This window comes from Echinops telfairi, unplaced genomic scaffold (genome assembly GCF_000313985.2).
Source record: "Echinops telfairi isolate 266 unplaced genomic scaffold, ASM31398v2 ScPeMD7_7475;HRSCAF=8513, whole genome shotgun sequence".
In the NCBI taxonomy this organism is placed as follows: domain Eukaryota; kingdom Metazoa; phylum Chordata; class Mammalia; order Afrosoricida; family Tenrecidae; genus Echinops; species Echinops telfairi.
In genome coordinates, this window is record NW_022111379.1 from 15,213,678 (window position 1) to 15,236,514 (window position 22,837).

Consider the following 22,837-nt stretch of genomic DNA (forward strand, 5'->3'; position numbering starts at 1 on the left):
GGTCACCATGAGTCTCAATGGACCCAAAGGCCATGGGCGTAGTTTGGGTTAAAGGACATCTATGTGCTTGCTAATCAATTCTAATTTCTTACGTGGCACACGTTTCCTCCTGTAATTGCCCTGCTGCTTCTTAACCACCGATTCACTGCCACTGAGTTCATTCCTACTCATAGTGACCTTATAGGACAGGATAGGATTACCCCGTGGGGTTTTAAGGCTGATCAATCGTTACAGGAGCAGAAAACCTCGTTATTCTCCCATGGAATGGGTGCACATTCAACCACTCACCTTGTGTTTACAGCCTTGAAGGTGACAGTTTGGAGTTGCTTTCCCAGTAAGTGATAGGGTTAGAATCTATTAATGAATTAAGTGTAAATAATATATACATACATATATATATATACACACATATATGTGTATATCTGTAAGGTGTCAAGTTTTAAAAGTGTGTAGACGTGGTCTTTAATGCTTGTGGCTGTTAGCAGCTACCCAGTCAGCCCTGCCTCCTGGTGACCCCAAGCGCCCTCCCCAACTGGGCTGCAGAGTATACTGTTGTGCTCAGAGAATTTTCAGAAACAAATCCCTTCACAGTCTGGCTTTTAAGTTTCAGTCATGGGAATTGAAAAGACGGGGAAAAAAGGTACAGCAATATGTGGTCCTTCGCTGAATCCAGGACCCCCAAGCCCACTGGTGTCCAGTGGATTGCATCTCACAGCGAGCGACCCTATTGGGCAGGGTAGAACTGCCCCAGCGGGTGTCCAAGACTGAGACTAAACCCTGAGGAGGTAACAGACTAACTCTTGAAAACACTGGCTTGGCTAATTAAAGGCTTGTTCCTGCTCGCATGCATCTTATCTTATTTAAAAAAATAAAAATATTTCCTGATCTCCACTAACTGCAGTCCTCCGAGTCCTTTCAGGAGCTTATCAAGCCCCGTTCTTGACTCACCTTTCTTTGCTTCCCTGTTCAGAAGGGCCTCTCGGCCCCTGAGCTCCTGTGCTGTTGATGGATGGCACTGTCTGATGGTGCCTCGTCACAGATGCGAGCCTCTTCCAGGTCCCGCATGGCCCTTGAGGGCAAGAACTGTGTTCTTGAGGATATCCTCCTGTCCCCCACCACCCCTGGAGTAAACCACCCCCGGGATCTCTCAATTACATGGGGAGTGTGGAGGCGCCTTGACTTTTACCACTACATTCCTTCAACCTATCATACCTGGCCAACACGCATTTGCATCTTGGTGCCTCAAAAGTTAGACTTGTTTCTGGGTGTATTTGACCTGCTGACCCCCAAAATGACACCACTTTCTCCCCTCCCCCTCCCCCGATCTAGTTGTTGAGACAGAACATATGCCATATACCTCCCTTCTCTCTGTTTGTTCATAAAAAGGCAGGTTATTTTCATGTAGTATTGGCTGAAATCCAGAAGGTCAGCAGTCCAAGACCATCAGCGGCCGCTTCTCTGAAGGAAGAGGTGGCTTTCAACTACAGTAAAGAGTCACCGTCTTGGAAACTCACAGGGCCAGTTCTACCCTGTCTTACATGCTCGCTATGAGTGCATCCACTCGATGGCAGGGAGTTTGGTTTGGCTTAGCTTGACTGGGATAGAGGAAGTGCGTGCTGGGTTTATTTAAAGTGGTTTGTGTTGTACTGGATATTTAGATCAACTTACACTTCGGCCCCCAGAGGAGCCCCTACGAGGGGGCTCCAGGCCCAGAGGGGCAGCTCCTGGACAGTCATGAAGGCCTGTGAACAGACTGGGATTTTTGTATATTTCTTTTCTCTCTCTTTTTACCCCCTTTTCTTTACTCCCTTTTCTTTTTCTTCTTGTTACTTCTCCTTTTCTCTTTTCAATCTTTCTTTCTTTTCTTTTTAAAAAAATCAGTTTGGGCTATGTCATAGTTGGTGTGCCTACCTATATAGGATAGGCACGGGGGTGGGGGGCCTGCCCGAGGAGAGAGTGGCAGGACCAATGGTCCTGGGGAGACCTGGGGGTGAGGGTGGTGGGGGAAGGGAGCAGTGAGCAGACAGCACCATGGACAGGGGAACAACTGGGGTGTTGGAGTCAATGACAAGGAGCTAGGGAAGGTGGTGTCTGAGAAACAGCAAATTAGCTAAGAGGAGGTACCAGGTGGCAGAAATAAGGGGAAAGTGACGGTGGGGTAGGAGGAAGGTAAAAGGAAACAGACATAGAACCTAGGAAGCAAAGCAATGGATAGAGGTATAACTGTAGCATGTAAATACAATACATTAATCCACAAAAATAGAGGTATTGGCCCATGTACATATATATTTATATGGCAATACACTGAGGTAGGGGATGGACTTCAGGCCTCTGCTCATACTCTCCCTCAACACAAGGACAATTTGTTCTAACAAATCAGCAGTCTGAGATGTTCACCCTCCCAACACAATTGCTGAAGACAAAATAAGTGCACAAGCAAATATGATGAAGAAGACGGATGGTGCCCGGCTATTAAAAGATATAGCATCTGGGGTCTTAAAGGCTTGAAGTTATACAAGCCGCCAATCAGCAGAGAAGCAATAAGTCCACATGGAAGAAGCACATTGCTGGTGTGGTCATGAAGAATCATAGGGACCAGGTAATAGGTATCAGCAGACACATAACAAACAAACAAAACATACGGTTGAGAACAAGGAGGGGTTAGTGCAGAGATCCAAAGCCCATCTGTAGACAATGGAGCAATCTCCCCACAGAGGGGCCACAAGGAAGGGCTGAGTCACCTGGGTGCAGTAATGCATCAATGAAACACACTATATTTCTCTGGTTCCTTGAGGCTTCCTCATCCTCCACTACCATGACCCCAGTGCTGCTTCTCAATTCAGACTAGACCGGAACATGTACACAGGTATAGATAAGAGATGGGAGCTCATGACACATAGAATCCAGGAACAGGAGTGGGAATAGTGATCCCAGAAGGGTAGAGAGGAGAGGGAGAATCAATCACAATGATAGACACATAACCATACACCCCTTTCCAGGGGAAAGAACAACAGAAAACATGGGGGAAGGGAGACAGCGGTTGGTGTGAGGTATGAAAATAACAATGTACAATCTATCAAGGGGTTATGAGGGGAGGGGGGAAAGAGAAGCTGATACCGAGGGTTCAATAGAAAGTGTCTAGAAAAGAATGTACAAATTCACCTCATGCAAGCAATGTATGGATTGTGACAAGAGTTGCAAGAGTCCCCAATAAAATGAAAAAAAACAAACAAAACCCAAACCCTAAAACTTATATTTCAGAGGGTATCCTTTGATCCAAAGATATATTTGAACAGTGCAAATTACATGAACTTGGAATCTCCCCCAAGAATCACTTCACCTTTATTAGGAATGGAATAGCGGGCAGTTCCAACTTAATTTTTATTTGTGGCCCGTTTTTGGGGTTAACTGTACAATAAACAAGGAGCCCTGGTGGTGCTGTGGGGTATGTGTTTGTGACCACGACCACAAAGTCACTCTGTCAGAGAAAGGGGAGACAGACTTCCTGCTCCCATCAGATTCACAGCCTCAGAAATCCACAGAGAAGTTCCATCCTGTCCGGTGGAGTGGCTATGAGTCATAGCTGATTCGTAGGAGTAAGTTAGGTGCAATAGATGGAGGCTCAAGTGTTCTGAAACAGAATTCAAACTCCTTTATTAAAATGAAAATGTTCCAGTCTTGTTAGAATATGGTGCGACTTCTCCCCTGGTGCACAGAAACTCTAAAGAGAAAAGTGAAATGTTATTTTATAAGGAAGCGTGAGCTTAACTTCACCTCTGAGACATTTAACATAAAGTATCCACCGACTTCCAGATATGAAGTCAAAAGTGCTCTGAAATGCGTACTGCGTAATTTGAAGAAAAATTTAGATCTACAAAAAATGCTTGAAAATTGCTATGAAGTCTTGCATTTTCGACATTCTAAATGGCCCTACACCTTCCATATATGAGAGGGTACGCGTCCCCCCCAAGGGAAAACAACAACCACAACCAAAAAAATGCTTCGCTGGGTGGAGCTTTCATAGTACGCATTTTCATAGTATGCATTCCTGCTAGGTAAGCATCAAGTCCAGAGAATATCATTTCCCTCTCTCTCCTCAGCCAGTCTAGAATTCTCTTCCGTATACATTCTTGGCTGTTGGTGGAAGACACAAATAAGGCAAAAGATCCAAATTCAGCTAGTTCAAAGACAGTCTGAACAAAAGCCCCTGACCATTCTGGCAGGAACCTCCCTTTCCTTCTCATTTTCCTGCGTGGGACCCACATCTCTGTAGAAGATTTCCTCTGCTTTTCTAGACATGCTGCGTCTGTGCCTGCTCACTCACTTTCCTCAGCCTTAAAGCTCCTCTCCTCCCCTCTCCATTGCCCACACCTCCTCTGCCCTCCGGGGCCACAGCCCAGCCATCATCAGCTTCCTCAGCCCCACTCAGTCTAGGGCTGACACCTTTCTGATAGCACTCTGTACAGCCCTGATGGCAAACCAAAAAACCTCATCGCCATAAGACAGGGTCAAACTGCACCTGTGAGTTTCTGAGACTGTGACTATTGATGGGGGATAGAAAGGCTCACAAGCCGAGCCTGGTGGTTTCAAACTGCCAACCTTAGGGGTCACAGCCCAACAGGTAACTCCTACACCACCTGGGCACCTGTCTCTGATGGTCCTGTCAGGTCAAGGTTGAACTGTCAGGTAAGTGCAAAACCACGAGGGTGTCTGCTCCCGGAAGATGTACACCCTTGGAAACTTTATATAGACTCATTGTAAGGGCAATGGGCTTGGATTTTTTCTTTTGGTACAATTCTTTTTTTAAAAAAAATCATTTTATTTGGGGTTTGTACAGCTCTTATCACAAACCATACATCCATCCATTTTGTCAAGCACATATGTACATTTGTTGCCAACATTTCCAAAACATTTTCTTTCTACTTGAGCCCTTGGTATCAGCAACTCATTTTTTCTCCTCTTTCCCCCATCTCCCTTCCTCATGAACCCTTAATAATTTATAAATTATTATTTTTTTCATGTCTTCCCCTGACCGATGTCTCCCTTTACCCACTTTTCTGTTGTCCATCCCCCTGGGATGGAGTTGTAGGTAGATCATTGTGATTGGTTCCCCCTTTCGACCCCCACCGCCCCCTTACTCTCTTGGTATGGCTACTCTCAATGTTGGTCCTGAGGGGTTTATCTGTGCTGGATTCCCTGTGTTTCCAGCTCTGATCTGTACCCACTGCCAGGAAGACCTCAGATGTATTTTGCATTTGAATTTTGAATTACTTTCTGGTCATTGCATGTTCAGAAACTTTTTCCTGTTGTCAAAATTTCCATGACCCCCTACATTCAGTTATGCTACCCTATGCTGGGGCCCCAACCCACTTGTAAGAAGCTCTGAATTCTGTATTAAAGGCCCAAGGCTATTGCTATAAGACTAATTTGATATTATTTGTTAGAGGTAGATAGAACTCGCTATTTGGATTTTATTCGGTTTGAATGAAATTCCAAATATTTTTGGCTTCAAAACAATCAGACAAACACCTTAGAACCATCCCTGGCCTTGACTTTTTTCTTTCAGGTATTCAAGATAAACTGGACTACATCAGGAATTTAAATATAAAAACAGTTTGGATTACTTCATTTTATAAATCATCCCTTAAAGATTTCCGACATGGTGTGGAAGATTTCCGGGAAATTGATCCCATTTTTGGAACAATGAAAGATTTTGAAAATCTGATTGCAGCCATACATGATAAAGGTAAATTTAGCAGAAGCTGCTTGGGATGGAGGTGGGAGTTGGGAAAATATTTCTCCAAATGCTTACTTATAACACTCCCCACTCCCCCATCCTTAACTGTCATGTAAACTAATAGACTCTTTTTCTAACATTTGCAATGTTTTCATTCATAAGGTTTAAAATTAATCATCGATTTCATACCAAACCACACCAGCAATAAACATGTTTGGTTTCAATTGAGCCGGAACCGGACAGAGAAATACAGTGACTATTATATCTGGCATAATTGTACCCACATAGATGGAGTGACCACCCCACCCAACAACTGGGTAAGTGCCGGCTGACCAAGTTGACAAAGGGAGAATGGGAAGCTCTTAAGCGATTAAGGTGGTTAATTAAAAAGTCCTTTTAAGGGGAAAAAAAAGAGAGATAGAAAGAGAGAGAGACAACTGATACAGTTTTATTATGGTTTTTAGCATGTATCAGCTCTTTATCCTTTTTTATGACTGAACAATATTCCATTGTCTGGATATGGATATACCACATTTTGTTTATCCATTCACTGGTCTCTGAAAATTTGAGTTTCCACCTTTGTGTGTGTGTGTGTGTGTGTGTGTTGTGTATTTGTATCTCTCTCTCTCTCTCTTTTTGATCAAGTTTTTTGCGAAGAAAAATCTCCCAGAGAAATAGAAACAAGGTCCCCAAGCCTCTGTTTTCTCCATCCTGCTGGTGTGTCCTGGAAGAACCCTGGGGACTGGGTTGCATGTTCGGCTGCCAACCGCAAGCTCAGCAGTTTGCAACCCGCACCGGCTGCACGGGAGGAAGAGGAGGCGCTCTCCTCCCATAAAGAGTGACAGCCTGGGAAACCCACACGGGCAGTTCTACCCTGCCCTACAGGGTCGCAAGTCACACCTGGTTCTTTGGCAGCGAGCAGGGCCGAGGATACTTTCCATCAGCCTCTCCGTCCCTTTGCCTCACTTCCCACCCTGTCCCGGTCTGGTCCCGTGTCCCGTCAGTTCACTCCGGTCCTGCTACACTTTGCCTTTTTGACCTTCTCATTCAAGAAACGCTGGCCATCAAGGAGTCCGGCCGCCCGCCTTCTCTGTGCCTGTCCTTGGTCATGGGTGTCGGCCAGCGGCCAGCACGGTCGGAAGCACATTCGCATGGCGTCCCCTGGGAAGGAGAGCGAGGCCCGGGGTGGTCCTGATCCTGAGCAGGTAGTGTCGTCGTCGTGTGAATGATGCACTGTTTTTTTGTCTGCCAGCTAAGTGTCTATGGCAACTCCAGCTGGCACTTTGACGATGTGCGGAAGCAATGCTATTTTCACCAGTTCAGGAAAGAGCAACCGGATTTGAATTTCCGCAATCGTGATGTTCACCAAGAGATAAAGGTGAGGACAAACACCCGCACGGACTTCTCTGCCACACGCACGGGGTTTCACAAAGCTGTCTTTCTGTTGAGCACCCGAGGCGCAGGCAGATCCAAGTAGCGGGATGCAAGGACCGGATGGAGGCTGCTGGCCGCCGGCCTCGGTCTCTCTGTACTCAGCGTGTCCTTCTCCAGCTCAGATCCCACTCACGTGAGACACAGTGGCCGGCAGTTCCTGTTTTGTTGGGCCGTTTTGCAGGTAATCCATGAGTGACACGTCTGTATTCATTCAGTACTCAGTCATTCACTGATTTTCTACTGTGTGGCTGAGCACGTGGCTGAGCACGTGGCTGCCGCTGCCCTAAGCCATGGGAACGGAGCAGAGAAAAGCAGCCTCACCCTCAAGGAGTTTTCAGGGCCCCGAGGGAAAGGCTGTAACTACATACATTGTGTGTGTGCGTCTACACATCTGCACTGATACATAGTACGTATGTGGTTAGATGCAGACGTAGTATGAGCGCTAAGGGCCATTGAGGGCCTCTGGATTGCCAGGGGGCACTTCTCCTTTGTCTAACGCAGTTAAGAGACTCCTGGGATAAGGAGTCTTCCAAAGACCTTCCTCTGAACGGGGACTTGTGACTATCTGGTGGGAGAGAAAGTCAGGCAGCGGGAAGAGCAAAGGTGTCCGTCAGGACCAACGTGGAGGACGGCAGGTGGGGTTGGTTACCCAGCCTTAGCAGATACAAATACAAGCCATCCAGGGACATGGGGGTTCAGACCAGGCCAGGGCTCATACCATATATGTGATGTGCTTGCACTGAAAAGTATCCATTGTTTGTGTGAAGTTCAAATTGAACTAGCTGACCTGTGCTTTCACCTGGTCACTACCAGCCCGGCCAAGCACCTCAGGCTGAGCCACTACCGCTCCCTCTGGCAGGTGCTGGCAACTGGAAGGAGCGAGGGAGGGGGGAGGCGAACACAGTGGTAACCCATGTGAGCTCTGACGGACTTGCCCTGCGTGGTAGCACTTATACCACCACCCGACACCTAATTCACAATACATGTGAGCCTCTCTCGTTGTTTCCTGTCTTGCGGTGCTATGGCTAGTGTGGGCCTGGGTTCAGGTCCTGGGTGGTGCTCTGAGGCAGGCAAGGAGGACCCAGTGGAGCAGAGCTGTGGATCCCATTCACAGTTCGTTCATGTTACCAGCCAAAGAGAAGCTGCAGCTGCAGTGTCAGACTCCCCAAGGGCACCTACACCCCCTTAGTTTCATTTGTTTTTAAAAGGAACAGCTTTATTGAGATGTAATTCACATATTGTACAGACTATAAAACCAATTCAGTGGTAATTTTTTTTTCATACAGTGGTTTTTTGTATGTGTGTCTATGCATCTATACCTCATATAAGTACATCCATACAATGGAATAAGGAGCCCTGGTTGATAGTGGGTTACTCGTTGGGCTGCTAACCGCAAGGTCAGCAGTTCAAACCCACCACTGGTTCCATAGGAGCATACTTCACCACTAGTTCCAAACATGTTCTTCACTCCACAAAGAAATCCCATACCTACCAACTGCCACTCCCCACGGCACCACTCCCACCCCCACCTCCCCACGCCAGCCACTTCCTGACAACCACTCATTTACCTCAGTATTTATGGCTTTTCAGGTTCGTGGAATTATGCAATGTCTATACACCTTGGGAGGTGGCTGCTTTCCCTTAGCACAGTGCTTTCAAGATTCATCCGTGTTGTAGGCTGTATTAGTACTCCCATTCTTTTGATGGAAAATATGCATAATAGTCCATTGTATGTATAAAAAAACACACGGTCATTGTGGCAATTTAATGTCTAACTTCCACATACACATGAGGCAACTGAAAATATCATGGCTTGGGTTAATCCTCACACTAGTCCTCAAAGTAACATCTTGCTTTTTCAGCACTTTAAAGAGGTCATGGGCAGCAGATCTGTCCAATGCAATGCGTCATTTGATCTGTTGACTGCTGCTTCTATGAGCATTGACTGTGGAGCCAAGCCAGACGAAGTCCTTGACAGCTTGTCTTTTCCCTGCTTCATCATGATGCTAACCATTGGTCCAGGTGTGGGGGTTTTTGTTCTCTTTACACTGACTTGTAATCCCTACTGAAGCTGCAGTCCTTGGTCTGCATCATCAAGTCCTCCCCACTTTCAGCAAGCAAGGTTGTGTCATCGGCATATCGCAGGTTCATACTTCTCCCTCCAAATCGGATGCGGAATTCTTTTTCAGACAATCCAGCTTCTGTGTGTGCCTTCTCTCTCTCTATGTAGTATATCCATATATATGCATTCATATGAGTGTATATTCATATAAATACACCCCATAGAAGAGGATCTGTTCAGTGCAAACCCATTTGTCCTAGGGTCAGCTGGATATGTGTAGCCTGGTGGTGCTGCTGGCTAAGCACTGGGCTGCTAATCAACCACATCCATGGTTCAAACTCATTAGCTGCTCTGCGGGGAAAGACAGGGTTACCTGCTCTATGGATCTTTTTGAGGAGTATTGCCAGCTCAATATTACGCCTTCTGATACACGAACATAGACTATCTTTGTATTTACTTGCGTGTTCGTTTTTACTGTGTTTTCTATTTTTCAATGTACAAACCTGCCCTTAGTTTGTGAAATGTATTTCTATTGACTCCTTGGTCATGAGACCATTTACACTGTGTATGTTTGAAGCTCTCCAGAGCTGAGATGCATCGCATTGGCATCTGTATAGAAATGGGCACGCTGAGTCAGGGGTAGGGAGGGGCGGAGGCGTGGTCAGCAGCCTAACTAGGGGGTACCATACACACCACCAGTGAAACTGTGGACGATTTCTTTTCCATCACCAAGGATCATCTCCCATCCACCCTCCTCTGTCAGGCTCTCACTTTGTGTCAGGCACTTTACCTGAATGCCCTCATCTCACTCTTGCAACAAGCCCAACCCTGAGCTTTCAGGACCGTTTTACAGAGAAGGAAACGGGCTCAGTGAGGCACAGTGGGCTGCCGTGGGAGTGGTAGAGCAAGACTCCAGGGACATCTCTGCTTCATGGTTCCTGAACACACCCCCACCCCCACCCAGCCCCTCGGGAGGCTTTCAGTTGGAAATTCTTACGTGTCAGTTTAAACTATCGGTTTATCCCGTGGTGGATTCCCCTGGCTCTCTATGGGAATGGTGATGGATTATCTAGAGATGTTCAGATGAGGGTGATCAATTTGGCCAACATGTGCCAGCCAATAGGTTAATTCTGTGGGGACTCCCACCCCCAACCAACACCCCCCCCTCCCCCGCAGGCCTGCCAGGAGGTGTGGAAGGGAGTCTCCCTTACTGTTCCCGTGCCCCGCCCCCCTGCCCCAGGATGAACTCCCTCTTGGCATGCATGGATCCCAAGACATCATTTGCCAACCTGGTCTAAACGATTTCCCAGTAGAAGTAACTAAGACAGGCTGAAAAGCTAGGAGGGAAAGTTCTTTTCTCTTGGAGAGAGGTTTTTCACTTACAAGAGACCTCTGGCTAACACCCTCCCACCCCCCACCCCCCACCCCCAAGGCAGTGCTTTATCTCTGCAGGAGAGTTAAACAGGTTAATCATTTGCAACCCAGAGGGTTTGGATCCGTGGGGTGGCACTGCTTACCTGCCAGCTTGTACTCACTGTGCCTGAGCTATGCTGGGGCATCCACCTAGAGAGGACTGAGTCTTCTCCTCGGGAGACTGGGCACATATGGGGCACCCAGCACACCCACCTTCCTCTCCCCTCCTGCCTTCTCTTGCCTTAGAAGGATCTGAGTGCTTTTAGCTGGGGAGGTCTGGGGGGCTTCTGGAAACAGGCGGGGGAGAGGGGAGCTTGTGTTGGTGTAGTAGTCTCTACTCTTCCAATCACTCTGGCTTTTACTTGCCTCCCAAATGCCTGATGGGACAAATGAGGACACTAAAGCTCAGATGGCAGTGACCCAGGGGCCCTGCAGCTTAGCCGAAAGAGTGTGGAGAGCTGGGTCCCTTGTCCAGGGCTCAGGGTGCTCCTGACTGCCATGTGGGAATGAGGGGCCCGGGGTGGGGGCTCCTGGGCCATCAGTGCAATCTCAGCAGGTGGGGATGAGAAGCCAATAGGCCCTTCCAGAGCACAGGGATTGGCTCGCCCACTCCTAACAAGCACCGTATTGCCAGCCATTCAAAATGTAATTCACTCACTGCTTCTCTTATAAACCAGCTCCATGGTTGATGATCATAAATGCACCATATGTGAAGCTACTCCTATATGCCTAATGCTTTATAATAAATCATTCACTTATTTAATAATCTGATATATTCCAAACTGACCGTGTGCCCGGGATAGAGCAGTTAGAAAGTTCCAGATGGAGCTTCTTGGTGGTGGGGTATCTCACAAATGACGCTTAGAGATCTACTTCCTGTCCCTGAAAATCCTGAGAAGTGACAGCTGGAACTGGTAACCAGACTGCGTCACTGGTTATTATGTCTAGAAAATGTGGAATTAGAACAGGTTTGATTTGTATATTTTCACACACAATTAAGAACCCACTTTTGGCGCACAGTTCTACTCTGAGACACATGGGTCACCATGAATTGGAATCTGCTCAGTGACAACTGGCTTAGTTTCCTAGCTCACTCCTCACTCACTCACTCACCGCCATTGAGTCAATTCTGACTCACAGTGACCCTGTGGGCTATGGTAGTACTGTCTCCTGTGGTAGCTTGCCCTGACGAGTAGAGAGGCTCATCTTTCTCTGGCAGAGCGCTGGTGGATCCCAATCGTTGACCTTGTGGTTGAGAAGCCCATTGCAGGGCGCCTCGGTTTCTTGGCTAGGGTTGTATAAAGATGAAATGTACAACATTTGTAAAGCACTTAACTAGGTCATAGTTAAATCATCCACAAATGAACAGATGAATAAAAACCATTATAAAGTGAAAGGAACAAAAGGCATACAATAAACCCCCAAGGAGCGCTGACTTTGAAAGACCCTTAAAATAGACGGAAGGAGTCCAGCTTACACAATGGCTAAGTGGTTACCCACCCATTGACTCCCAAGAGGAAGAGCTGGTAATGGGCAATCTTCCATTAGGATGACCGCCCCAAACCCCCCCCTGGGGCAGTTCTACTCTGTGCGTCTGCAGGGGCCTGCAGCCCCAGCAGGCACACCGAATATACTGAGAAGGCACGATGAACCCAAACCAGGTGTCACAGAGCAGAGAAATAGGAGCATCTCCTCTCAGTCAACAATAGAGCATCCCGGGAGGTCACGTCACAGAAAGAAAAGGAACACAGTGTCAGGTGGCCCATTCAGTCCTCACAGAAACCCAGCAAGGGGAGTAGTTATTGAAAGGGAAACCAATGTCTAATGAGGCCAAACAGATGTCCTGACCGATGGACAGCGGGGAGATGGGATAGCTGTCAGATGGGCAGGTTCCCAGGCCCGTGCTCTCTCCTCTGTGCCCTGCCCCTGGAGGGGTTAGTACTTTTTTTTTTTTTTTAAACCAAGGGTCGGTCTGAACAGCAGTAGGGACTGCTTTCTATCTTTTGTCTAAGTAGAGGAGCTACACACACACACACACACACTCACACACCCGCCTCTTCTGTGCTTTGAAATGTCCGCTACTCTCCCCATTCAGAAGACAGCCTGGGGTTGATTGGGGTTCTCACCATGTGAGGGAGCGGCCTTCCGACTTCCCAGCCATGCCTTTTTAGGGACACCGGTCTGGCAGCTTCCGCCATCTCAAAGGGATAGCTTGTCTCTCAAGGCTTCGTGAATTTGGATAAGATCACCTGCATGTTGAGGTCTTTCTTTTGTAAAAAGCGTGTGCTTTGTCGTTGTTGGTGAGAGTACACACAGCCAAATATACCCCGGGCCACAGTTCCTACAGGCCAGTGACAGGACAGCGTGCTGAGCTTTGAGTGGTGCGATTATTTTCTTCATGTTATTTTATTACAAAACAAAATCACTTTTTATTGTGATTTATGTGCAGAGGAGGTCATCCGCTTTACATTCTGAAGTTGATACACATTCTGTTTCAACTCAAACATCTCATTCCCCCAGTGGACCATTGCTGACCTCACCCTACCCAGTGTTTCCCATTGCCAACCCCCCTGCCTTCCTCACCCTCAGTCCCTGCGGAAATGCTGCCCTTTTTACCTTAAGTGCTTGATGATGCTAACATGAAGTGTGGGTTCTGTTCCAGACCTGGAAAGTGATGGAGGGTCATAATCTCGGGGGAGGGGGGGCCCCCACCAGTCTCTATCTGACCAGTAAGCCTGGTCTCTTTTATGCCTTTGAGTTCTGTTCCCTATTTTTCTCCCACTCTAGATTCAGGACTTCCTCATGTGCTCCTGATTACAAAAGTGGGTGGCGGGAGCCAGGCCACTCTCGTTCTGGTGTCAGGGTTGTGTGAGGTTTGCCTGGTCCATGAGCCCATGGAACTGCTTCCATTGTCTTTGCATTTTCATCACTCTCCGGTCCCCTGGATGAGGAGAAACCCCTATTTGCACCTAGATGAGTGGTCATGCGTTTCTGAGAGCTCAGTCACTACTTACCAAAGAGACTGTGGAACACTCGAGTTAAGCCAGTGGGCCTTGGTGTCCCGACTCTGGTCCTGAGGCCCCAGGCCCAGTAACTCAAGTGTTTGATTGTAGTTAAGAATTTTTAAATAATTTTTCCTCCTGGATGCTCCAGTACATCCATGGATACATTGCAAGCAAAGGTAAATATACACATATCCGTATCCACTGTCAAATCCGTGGCTAGACTGCCACTCTCCCTCCCACACCTGTTCAGTCTGTATGTCTGTCCAAGCCTCTTCTTGTAGATCACCACTCGTGCAGCACTGTGTATCTGACGCCGTTTGCTTCGGTTGCCTTTAACTCTTGCAAATGGACCAATGTCGCTTCTGCTTCCATTATTTTTCCTAACCTCCCTCTTATTGTGTCCCGTACTCCCTTTCACCCGAGTTCGCATCAGTCTGCCTTCTAGCCTGCGACTTCCCTTCCCTCTGCTCTCCTTCCATTCCTGGTGCCATTAAAAAAATGTTTCTTCTAGTGTGCAAGCCTTTTCTTGACTTTTTGTAAGAGTCTCATACAATATTTGTCCAGTTGTGATTAATTTCACTCTGCATAATATCGTCTGTGTTCATCCATGTTGTAATGTGTTTGTCAGATTCATTATTAGTCTTTCATCATGCATAGTGCCCCACTGTGTCTGTGTACCAAAGTTTATCCCTTCTTCCTCTGGTTAACATCTGTTCCCATCTCTTTGCTATTGTGAATAGTGTTGTGAGAAATATGGGTGTGCATATATCTGTTCGGCATATATTGAGTAGGGGGATTGCTGGGCTATATGGTATTTTTATTACCAACTTTTAAAGGAAGAAACCTCTTGAAAGTATTGAAAAGCAAAGCTATTACTCTGAGGAATAAGGTGGCCCGGACACAAGTACTGGTACATTTAATTGCCACACATGCATGTGAAAGTTGGACATAGAATAAGGAAACAGAAGAATTGATGCGTTTGAATTATGGTGCTGGCAAAGAGTAGTGAAAGTACCCTGGACTGCTAAAAGGACAAACAAATCTATCCTGGAAGAAATACAGCCAGAATGCTCCTTAGGGGTTAGGGTGGCTAGACATTGTCTTACATATTTTGGCCACGTTGTCAGGAGGGATCAGTCCCTGGAAAAGGACATCGTGCTTGGTAAAGTGGAAGGGCGGCAAAGAAGAGGAAGACCTTGGATGAGAGGATGGATGAACACAGTGGCTGCATCGATGGCGCGAGCTTAGTGCTGATTCGGAGGATGGTGCGGGACCCGGCAGGCAGCGTTTCGTACTCGGTTGCACGCAGGGTCACTAGGACTCGACTGCACCTGATTACAACATACTGCTTCCCCGGTTCACCTGCTTTTCCCATTGGCATCGCCTCACGACCCCCTTACTTCCCTAGCTAGTCTTGTGAGTTGCTGTTGCCAATATGACCCCCAGGGCTTCAAATTAGTTCGTTCTAGTTTGCGACGGGGTCTCTCTACCCTGGCTGATTCTCATAGAAATCCCCTGGGAATTTTGTTAAAATGTAGATTCTGATTCCTTAAATTTGGGTAGAAAGGCAAATTCTCAGCAGGGGCTCAGAGGAATCCCCCAATGAACCTTAGAAGAATACGATACACACGAAAGACATTCTTTGCGAATTAAGCTAAACTATGATTTGGTTTGAAGAAAACTTCAGAAGACATTCGTGGTTTAAGGCTTAAAGACAAACTTAAGGCAACGGTTTCAGGGGTTCAATTAGGCTCCAACTCTCCAGAAAAGTGGGATTCTCTGAACAGTTTAAATTCTGCCCTCCACACTCTCCCTTTTGCTCAGTATTCATTCGCTGACTTCTCTTCAAGCACGGTGGTCAGCAATGGAGGCAGTCAGCCACACGCTCCATGTCTTCCCTCTGTCCCTACGTCGTCTTCCTCTGTTTCTGCAGTGAATGGACCAGTTGTTGTCCCTTGGATGGCCAGTTGCACGTTTTTGAGACCCCAGGCGCCATGCAACAAACTAGGAGGTAGAGAGGCGCATGAACATGTTAGCCCAACCAACGGCGAAGTCTCATGAAGCCATAACCCTGAACCTCCAAAGTGAGGACCCAAATAAGTAGCCTTAGTAGCTAAGTAACTCCCCCCTCTCCCCTCCCCACGAAATTGTATCTGTCAGGCAACTTGGCCAGTCATTTGATTTCTTTCTGTCTCAGAGCAGCAAGGGGTTTAAGGAGAAAAGAACGAGAAGGTCCACAACCCGGGAGTGTGTGATGCTTTGAGAGATAGGGAAGAATCGGGGACACAGTGTTCTCTGCCCAGGATCGCATTGCACCCATCCATGTGGGTCACCCAGACCTGACACAGCCATGCAAGGTGACTTCCACAGCAGGCGCTCCGGGCGAGCTTCACTGGAGTACAGAGAGGGTTAACAGTCTAAACCTGCAGCTCTCTTTTCTCACCTGGCTGAGGGAATAAATACATAAATAGTTTTCAAGCATGAACTGGATTATCTGGGCAAAAACAGATTCCCAGAAAGTAACCATTCAGCTTTTGTCTTTCGGTCCCATCCAACATTGGTAATATCTCTGGATGAAAGCGGCAGCCCCCATAAACTACTCTTGTCTTGTTCCCCGCTGTTGGGTCAATATGCAGTGGTGTCGGCCCAAAGGGAATGAATGAGGACCCGGTGGAGGAAACGGCTGGCTTTCGTCTAGAAAACCAATGTCCTGCAGCTTCCTGTGCACAACAGCAGCGTGTGTGGTGTTTCCCCACCTTTCTATCGGAAGTTACCTGGACGGCTTGCAGCCATTTTTACCCCGCCCCCACCCTGGTTTTCTTCCAGCGTTTTCTCTCGCCAGAATAGCACCCTCTGGGGTAGACTTGGTCTTTTGGGGGTCTGAAGCTCATAAAAACATGAAGACCTTAAAACAAAAAAGTACAAAGTTAGGTACAGAAAACAAAAACAAAACATTCAGTTAGAAGGAGATCTGGAAGGGGGGGGCCATGCAACTGAGGTAAGCTTGATGGTAAGTTCGCCACGGGAACCCTTGGGTGGTGCCAGTGGCTATGAAAAGGTTGGAGGTTCAAGTCCTTCCTGAAGTGCTTTAGAAGCAAGGTCTGGTGATCCACTTCTGAAAATAAGTTCTTAAAACCCCTCTGACACCCAGTCCCACTCTGACGCTCATGGGATCCCCATGAGCTGGGATCAACTTGATGGCTCCTGGTTTCAGTTGGCCTCAGATGCCCCCTCACCCACCTGACTTCCTGGTCTCTTGCTGCTCTGACTTCTCTGGGGGCAAATCCTGCTCCCTCAGCATCTTCTGTTATTCTGCTTCCCTCACGACAGCTTCCCATAGCCATGATGTAAGTCCTCTTTAGGATTAGTTGATGGTCTACCTTTATTATGATTTGAGAGACTCTAGCATTCACGAGAACCAGGACTGGGGCTGTTGCATTTTGCCCACCGTTGTCGTCTCAACCCTTGGGTAGGGACCTGACATGTCGTAAGTGCCTGGCATGTCGTAAGAATGAATGCATGAATTTGGTAACCAGAAAGATCTTAATAAGAACGAACTTGTGATTGTTATGCGCCTGTGAAAAAGTCCACTGGGTAGAACCAGCTCAAGGCTCTGTGTATCAGCTGTGCCCACTGGCTCTGTCGGTCGACAGCAGCTGATCCTGCTCTCACAGTAAAAATAAAGTCTGTTCAAGCTTGGCCGTGCAAGATCTCTACTTAAAATGCACTGTCCTTGATGGTTGTGGGCCTTACTCCAGCTGATGGAAGCACCTGGGACCCTTGCTTTGCTTGCCCGGTGCACGTGGTGGTTGTCGTGGTTACTGCTGCGTCAATCCCAGCTACCGGTGGCCCCACATGTGAGCAGCAGGGCTGCTCCACAGAGGTTTTGAGGCTGTGACCGACCTATCTGATTGCCAGGTCTGTCTCCGGAGGTGCCTCCAGGTGGATTTGAATGAGCCAAGGTTTAAGCTAGTCCTGGAGTACTTCACCCTTTGGGCCACCCAGGGACTCCTGCCCAATATATTGGAGCTCTCCACATTCAGGTGTAGATGCCAAAACAAAACAGTCCAAACATAAATAAATAAGTCAAAAACCCCACACTTCATGGCAAGTGGTTTTGGGGGTAGTTGCCATTTGGGAGTGATTTGTGACATTTGGCTGCTGAACTCTAATGCTTCAATTATGGAAGGCTGGTGCTTGCGTGCTGTACACATTCCTGAGAAACCTTCCATGCAGCAAAATCATGCAACAATAATAACAGGGCTTATGAGGAAAGGATAGGGTTGTCAGATTTACAATCAAACAAGCGGCAGCAGAATATTCACTTGAATTCAAATTTTAGGTAAAAAGGAAATGATTTTCCTACTTGGACATAATTAGTCTAAAAATTAGTCTAAAAATCATATAATGCTGTGGTTGTTAGGTGCCCTTGAGTTGATTATTGACCCATAATGACCCTCTATGACAGAGTAGAATTGGCCCCATTGGGTTCTCTTGGCTGGAATCTATGCTTACATGGAACAGTATTTGCTGTTTATCTAGAACTCAGATGTCCCTGGGAATCTTGTGTTTTATCAGGCAACCCTAAACATAGCCAGCAAGATAGTACACTTCAAAACCTGTACAACTTTAAGCAGAGCACTCAGAACAATGATTGTGCCTGGAGGGAGGACATGGACAGTCCAGACAGGCAGCTCAGCTGGGCTGAAGGTGTGCACAGTGGATATTACAAATAGAACAAACAGAGACCAACAAAGCCCTTGAGAGAACAGCCATGCCATCAGGCAGAGCAGGGCTGGGGGTGTTAGAATATGCAGATGGAAGCAGCGCCCTCAGCCAGTAGGCTGCTGTTTAGGTGGCTGGGAGAGTGGGGAGGCAGAGCAAACCCCCCTTGAGCTGAGAGCCTGCAAAGCTGGGGACCAGAGGGAGTGCACCTCTTTAAGCAGAGGGAGCAGCCTAGTGGAAACACTTGTTTTCCATGCTTTTAAAACAAAGCTGATAGGGCTCGATAGATAGTGCAGCAATCAAGCTGAGGGCTCTGGCCTGTCTGGAGTCAGGTTATGTAGAATTCCCTTGTATTACTCTAAGGAGCCTTGGGGGGTGGGGGAGTGAAGTAACTTTTGGACTTCTGACTACAGGTTTGGTGGTTCAAACCTTCCAGCCGCTCCGAGGGAGAAAGATGAGGCTGTCTGCTCCCATGAAGAGCTGCAGCTTTAGAAACTCTTAAGGAACAGTTTTCCTCTGTCCTATTGGGTCACCAGGAGTTGGAATGGACTCGGTGGCATTGTGGGTGCACCACGCCGACCCTCCTTGACCAGCAAAGATCACGGTGAAATAGTGTGGCTTCTGTTCAACTCCCCTGTGGGCTTGTCGCCTCACAGAACATCTGCGATCGCAGATCCTCACCTGAAGCTCTTGCTTTTAGTGGCTGCTCATGCACAGCCTGGATCCCCTTCACTCCCAGTCTGCAGCTTATTCTGAGGGCCTCTCTGGGCCTCTTTGGCCCTCCTCTCAGCAGGGTGATTCAACATTCAGCTTGCGGCCAATCCCACAGAAAGATTAGCCCAAGCAAGAGAAGGCAGAGCCACTGTAGTGAGCAGAAAGGCAGTCTGGAGTCTGGTGCAAGAGGGCCAAGCTGAGGCCCAGGCTGTGAGGCCCCTCATTCTCCCTGTCCCCATGCTTGGCCTGCTGGCCCACTTCCTGCTCTGATGAAATTCCCACATGGATATCAAGTCAAGCTCTCGCTCTCCCCGCTCTGGGAGTGGCCTCCCCTCTTAATCTTGATCTTTGTGGGGCGCCTGTGGGCTGAGGAGCCTCCGCTAGTTGGGCTGTTGAATTGGGCTCTGCACTATTAGGTAGCCCTGTCCTGTCTCAAGTGTCACCAGTTCTGTAAACACCTGGAGGCCAGGAACAGGCTGTATTCTTCAGTGTCCCTGCAGTATCATGCCCCATTCAGGCTCAATGCTTCCTTCTTTCATTGCACAGTTGGGTCATTAAGTTCCAGGGACTGGCAGAGAAACAGAAACAAAAGGGGCCAACTTACCAGCAGTCTGGTGGGAGAGCGTGTCAGAGCCTGCTGCTTTATGGGTGGTGTGTGTGGGCGTGCGCACGCGCGCCTGTGCACTGCCCTCGGTCACGGTCACGTTGCAGGACCAAGGGGGAAACGCTTTAGTAAATCTTATCATCAGGCAGGGATGACTACCCCTATGGACATAGTGAACCCCAGCCTCTGCCTAGACTCCAGGTTCGACACACGTCTAAGTCAGAACATGCCATATTCCTCCTCTTCCTTCCTACTGGGTCCCAGGCAGCCTCCCGGTCCTAGGGATTAGCCTTAGCCCCTCCCTTTTTCACCTCTGCCCACCCTCAGAACAGACCCAGCTTCTGACCAATTCCTGCCACCAACACCACTGTCTCCCTTTTCAAGCCTCTGTCACGTCCGACTTTGACCACCATGGTGACCTCTGCACTTGCACTGTGGGCCTCAATCCAGTCTGCTTTTTCCCCTCCAAAAATAGCGTTATCGAGGTCTAATTCCATACCAAGAGATTTAACCTTATAGAGTATGTGATCATTGTTTTAACCACTGTATAGAATAGACAACCATTGTCACTGTTTTTAGAGCATTTTTACAACCCCTAAAGATGCCCTAAATTCTCAAACAACATTCTCCAGTCTCTCACTGCCCGCCCCCTGCCCCAGTTCTACACACAACCACTAATTTTAAAATTTACTTTCATATAAATGGAATCATGTAACATGTCGTCTTTTGTGACTGGCTACCTTCACTTAGCAACATGTTTTCAAGGTCCCGTCCCTTTCATGGTTCAATCATGTTCCGTTGCATGGCCAAACCACATTTCATTTACACATTCATCATGGAATGAGCATTTGAGTTGTTTCCACTTGTTTGGTTTTATGAATATAGGGCATATATGTGTATTTGTGTATATGCACACATATTACACACAAATGCAGAGAGAGATTTATGTCATGAAAGTGGTTCACACATAGAATCAGGTAAGTTCAGCCCTGCTCAAGTCTGTGGGTCAGATATTAAGCGGGAGGCTTTTCCTGACCCATGTCGTTACCAGGGCTGATGAACCAGAATGGTGAACTGGGAAGCCAGAAGACCACTGGCCAGTCGGCAAGATGGCAGACCACTGGCTCCCATCCAAAGAACTGGCGGTGGGTGAGACAGATGGCAAGATCCATGCCAGGAAGAAGAGATAGGTCTTTCCAGAGTCTGCTTAAATAGGTGCAGGCCACGTCTCTGAGGAAGTTTCCTTTAATTTGCCTTCCTTGATTCTTATAATTGCTTGGTTCTCACAGCAGATACCATAATGGACTTGATGACCCTGTTAGGTAATCATGGGAGGAAAACAGGGCTTTGAACTCCCTGAAAGAGTGACAGTCACAGAAACCGACAGGGGCAGTTTTACCCAGTCCCATAGGGTCACGGTGAGTCAGCATTGACTCGATGGCAGTGTTTGTGAGTGAGGCCACAACCGCCAACCCACTGAGCATCCTGGCCAAGCCAAGAGGGCACAGAAGCTGACCAACACATGCTGCTATGAGCATCCATGTATAAGTCTTTGGAAATGCATTTTCATTACTCTTGAGTATTCAAATAAAATTCCACATTTGAGTAAAGAAAATTCCACTCCCAGGTGCTGAATTTCTGGGTCATGGGGTGACGCTAGGCTTAACATTTTGAGGAAGTGCTAGCCTATTTAGTTTAATTTTCACACATCAGATCTTTTAAAACATGCAGCTGACCCCCGCCTTCCAGAACAGTGGTTCTCCACCTGTGGGTCGCGACCCCTTTGGGGGTTGAGCGACCCTTTTGCGGGGGTTGCCCAGTTCATAACAGTAGCAAAATGACAGTGATGAAGTAGCAACGAAAATAATTTTCTGGTTGGGGGTGTGTCACTACAACATGAAGAACTGTATGAAAGGGCCGCAGCATGAGGAAGGTTGAGAACCACAGCGTTAGAGGCTTCCCATCACCTGTGTACAAAGCCCAAGGTTTTCCATCAATGACAGTCTGCACCTGACGAAGTCAGCCTCTCCCCTTCCACCCTTGCTTTTGCCTCTCTGATGACTGCCTCCTCTTTTCCTTCCTCCTGAACCCCGCGTGTATTCCTCTCTGACCTTCCCATTTCTCTGCTGAAATGTTAGCTGTCAATTGAGTCTACTTCCCCTTCCTTCCGCACCACACGCCACCAATGTCTGTCCCTTTACTCTCCTTTGTTTTGCTTTTCTTTCTTTCCTTTTTTTCTTTTTGAGAAGGACTCAATTTTGTTTGGATGACTGAGATGTTTTCTGGTGGAAGTTACATTGAGCGGAGATCCTATGAGTTGGGCATTTCTTATCTCTATATTTTGAAAAGGAGAGCTGCTAACCACAAGGTCAGGGTTCTAAACCACCAGCCACTCTCTGGGAGAAAGATGAGGCTTTCTGCTCCTTTAAAGATTTACCGCCTTCGTCAACCCACGGGGGTTCTACTCTGCCCTACAATGTCGCCTTGCCTCCATTGCTCTTCCACAGGTCACCCTCTGCACAACTAGCTACCTAGTGTGCAGGGCCTTCTACCAAAAATGTGGGGCTTCTTGTTAAAACATTGTGAAGAATTCAAGCCAGGGAAGCAAAGAACAGAAAGTTAAACCAAGCGTAGGGCTCTTCTGAGCTGACTGTGCTGGCTGTTCATCCACGATGCAGCCTTGTGCCTGGGAGGGCTGAATTGGAAGTAAATGTGATTCTAACACTTCTCCCATTTTCTCACACCCAGAAACTGCCTTATGCCCCGCCCTTTCTAAAGCTCTCATTTGTCCTTCTCTCTTCCCAAAGTCCTTCCCTGGAGGTCCCTAGTCTTTCCGTCCCCTTCCCCTCCCAAACCACTTCTTCAGACTAGTTTTCAGGTACCCATTGCTTGGAGGCCACATTTAAAAGCTTGGGTTGGGAACCGGCAGCTCATGACATTTCTTTTTGTAGCAGACGATTCAGAAAAAGGCCGAGCAGGCAGTCAGGAAATTCTCTCTAGCACAGGTGCGTGGGGAGAGGGGGACAAGAGGGGCGAGGAAGCAGGGACATTCATGAAATAATTTTGGTCCTCATCACCCACCTTTGGAAGGAATCCTATCATCAAAACATAAACTGGAAAAGGACATGGGCTCTTCAGTGTAA

The 22,837-nt window shown here is 47.7% G+C and overlaps 1 protein-coding gene across 1 annotated transcript in view; it reads left to right on the forward strand.

The window, feature by feature from the left end:
• Positions 1-612: 612 nt before the first annotated feature.
• The window catches only part of SLC3A1 (solute carrier family 3 member 1), a 44,731-nt gene continuing 22,506 nt past the window's right edge, over positions 613-22,837 (forward strand). Inside the window, exons 1-4 of the mRNA XM_045285680.1 lie at positions 613-640; positions 5,567-5,746; positions 5,900-6,054; positions 6,990-7,115. Coding sequence (XP_045141615.1) covers positions 613-640; positions 5,567-5,746; positions 5,900-6,054; positions 6,990-7,115 — 489 coding nt within the window. The remainder of the gene's footprint in view (positions 641-5,566; positions 5,747-5,899; positions 6,055-6,989; positions 7,116-22,837) is intronic.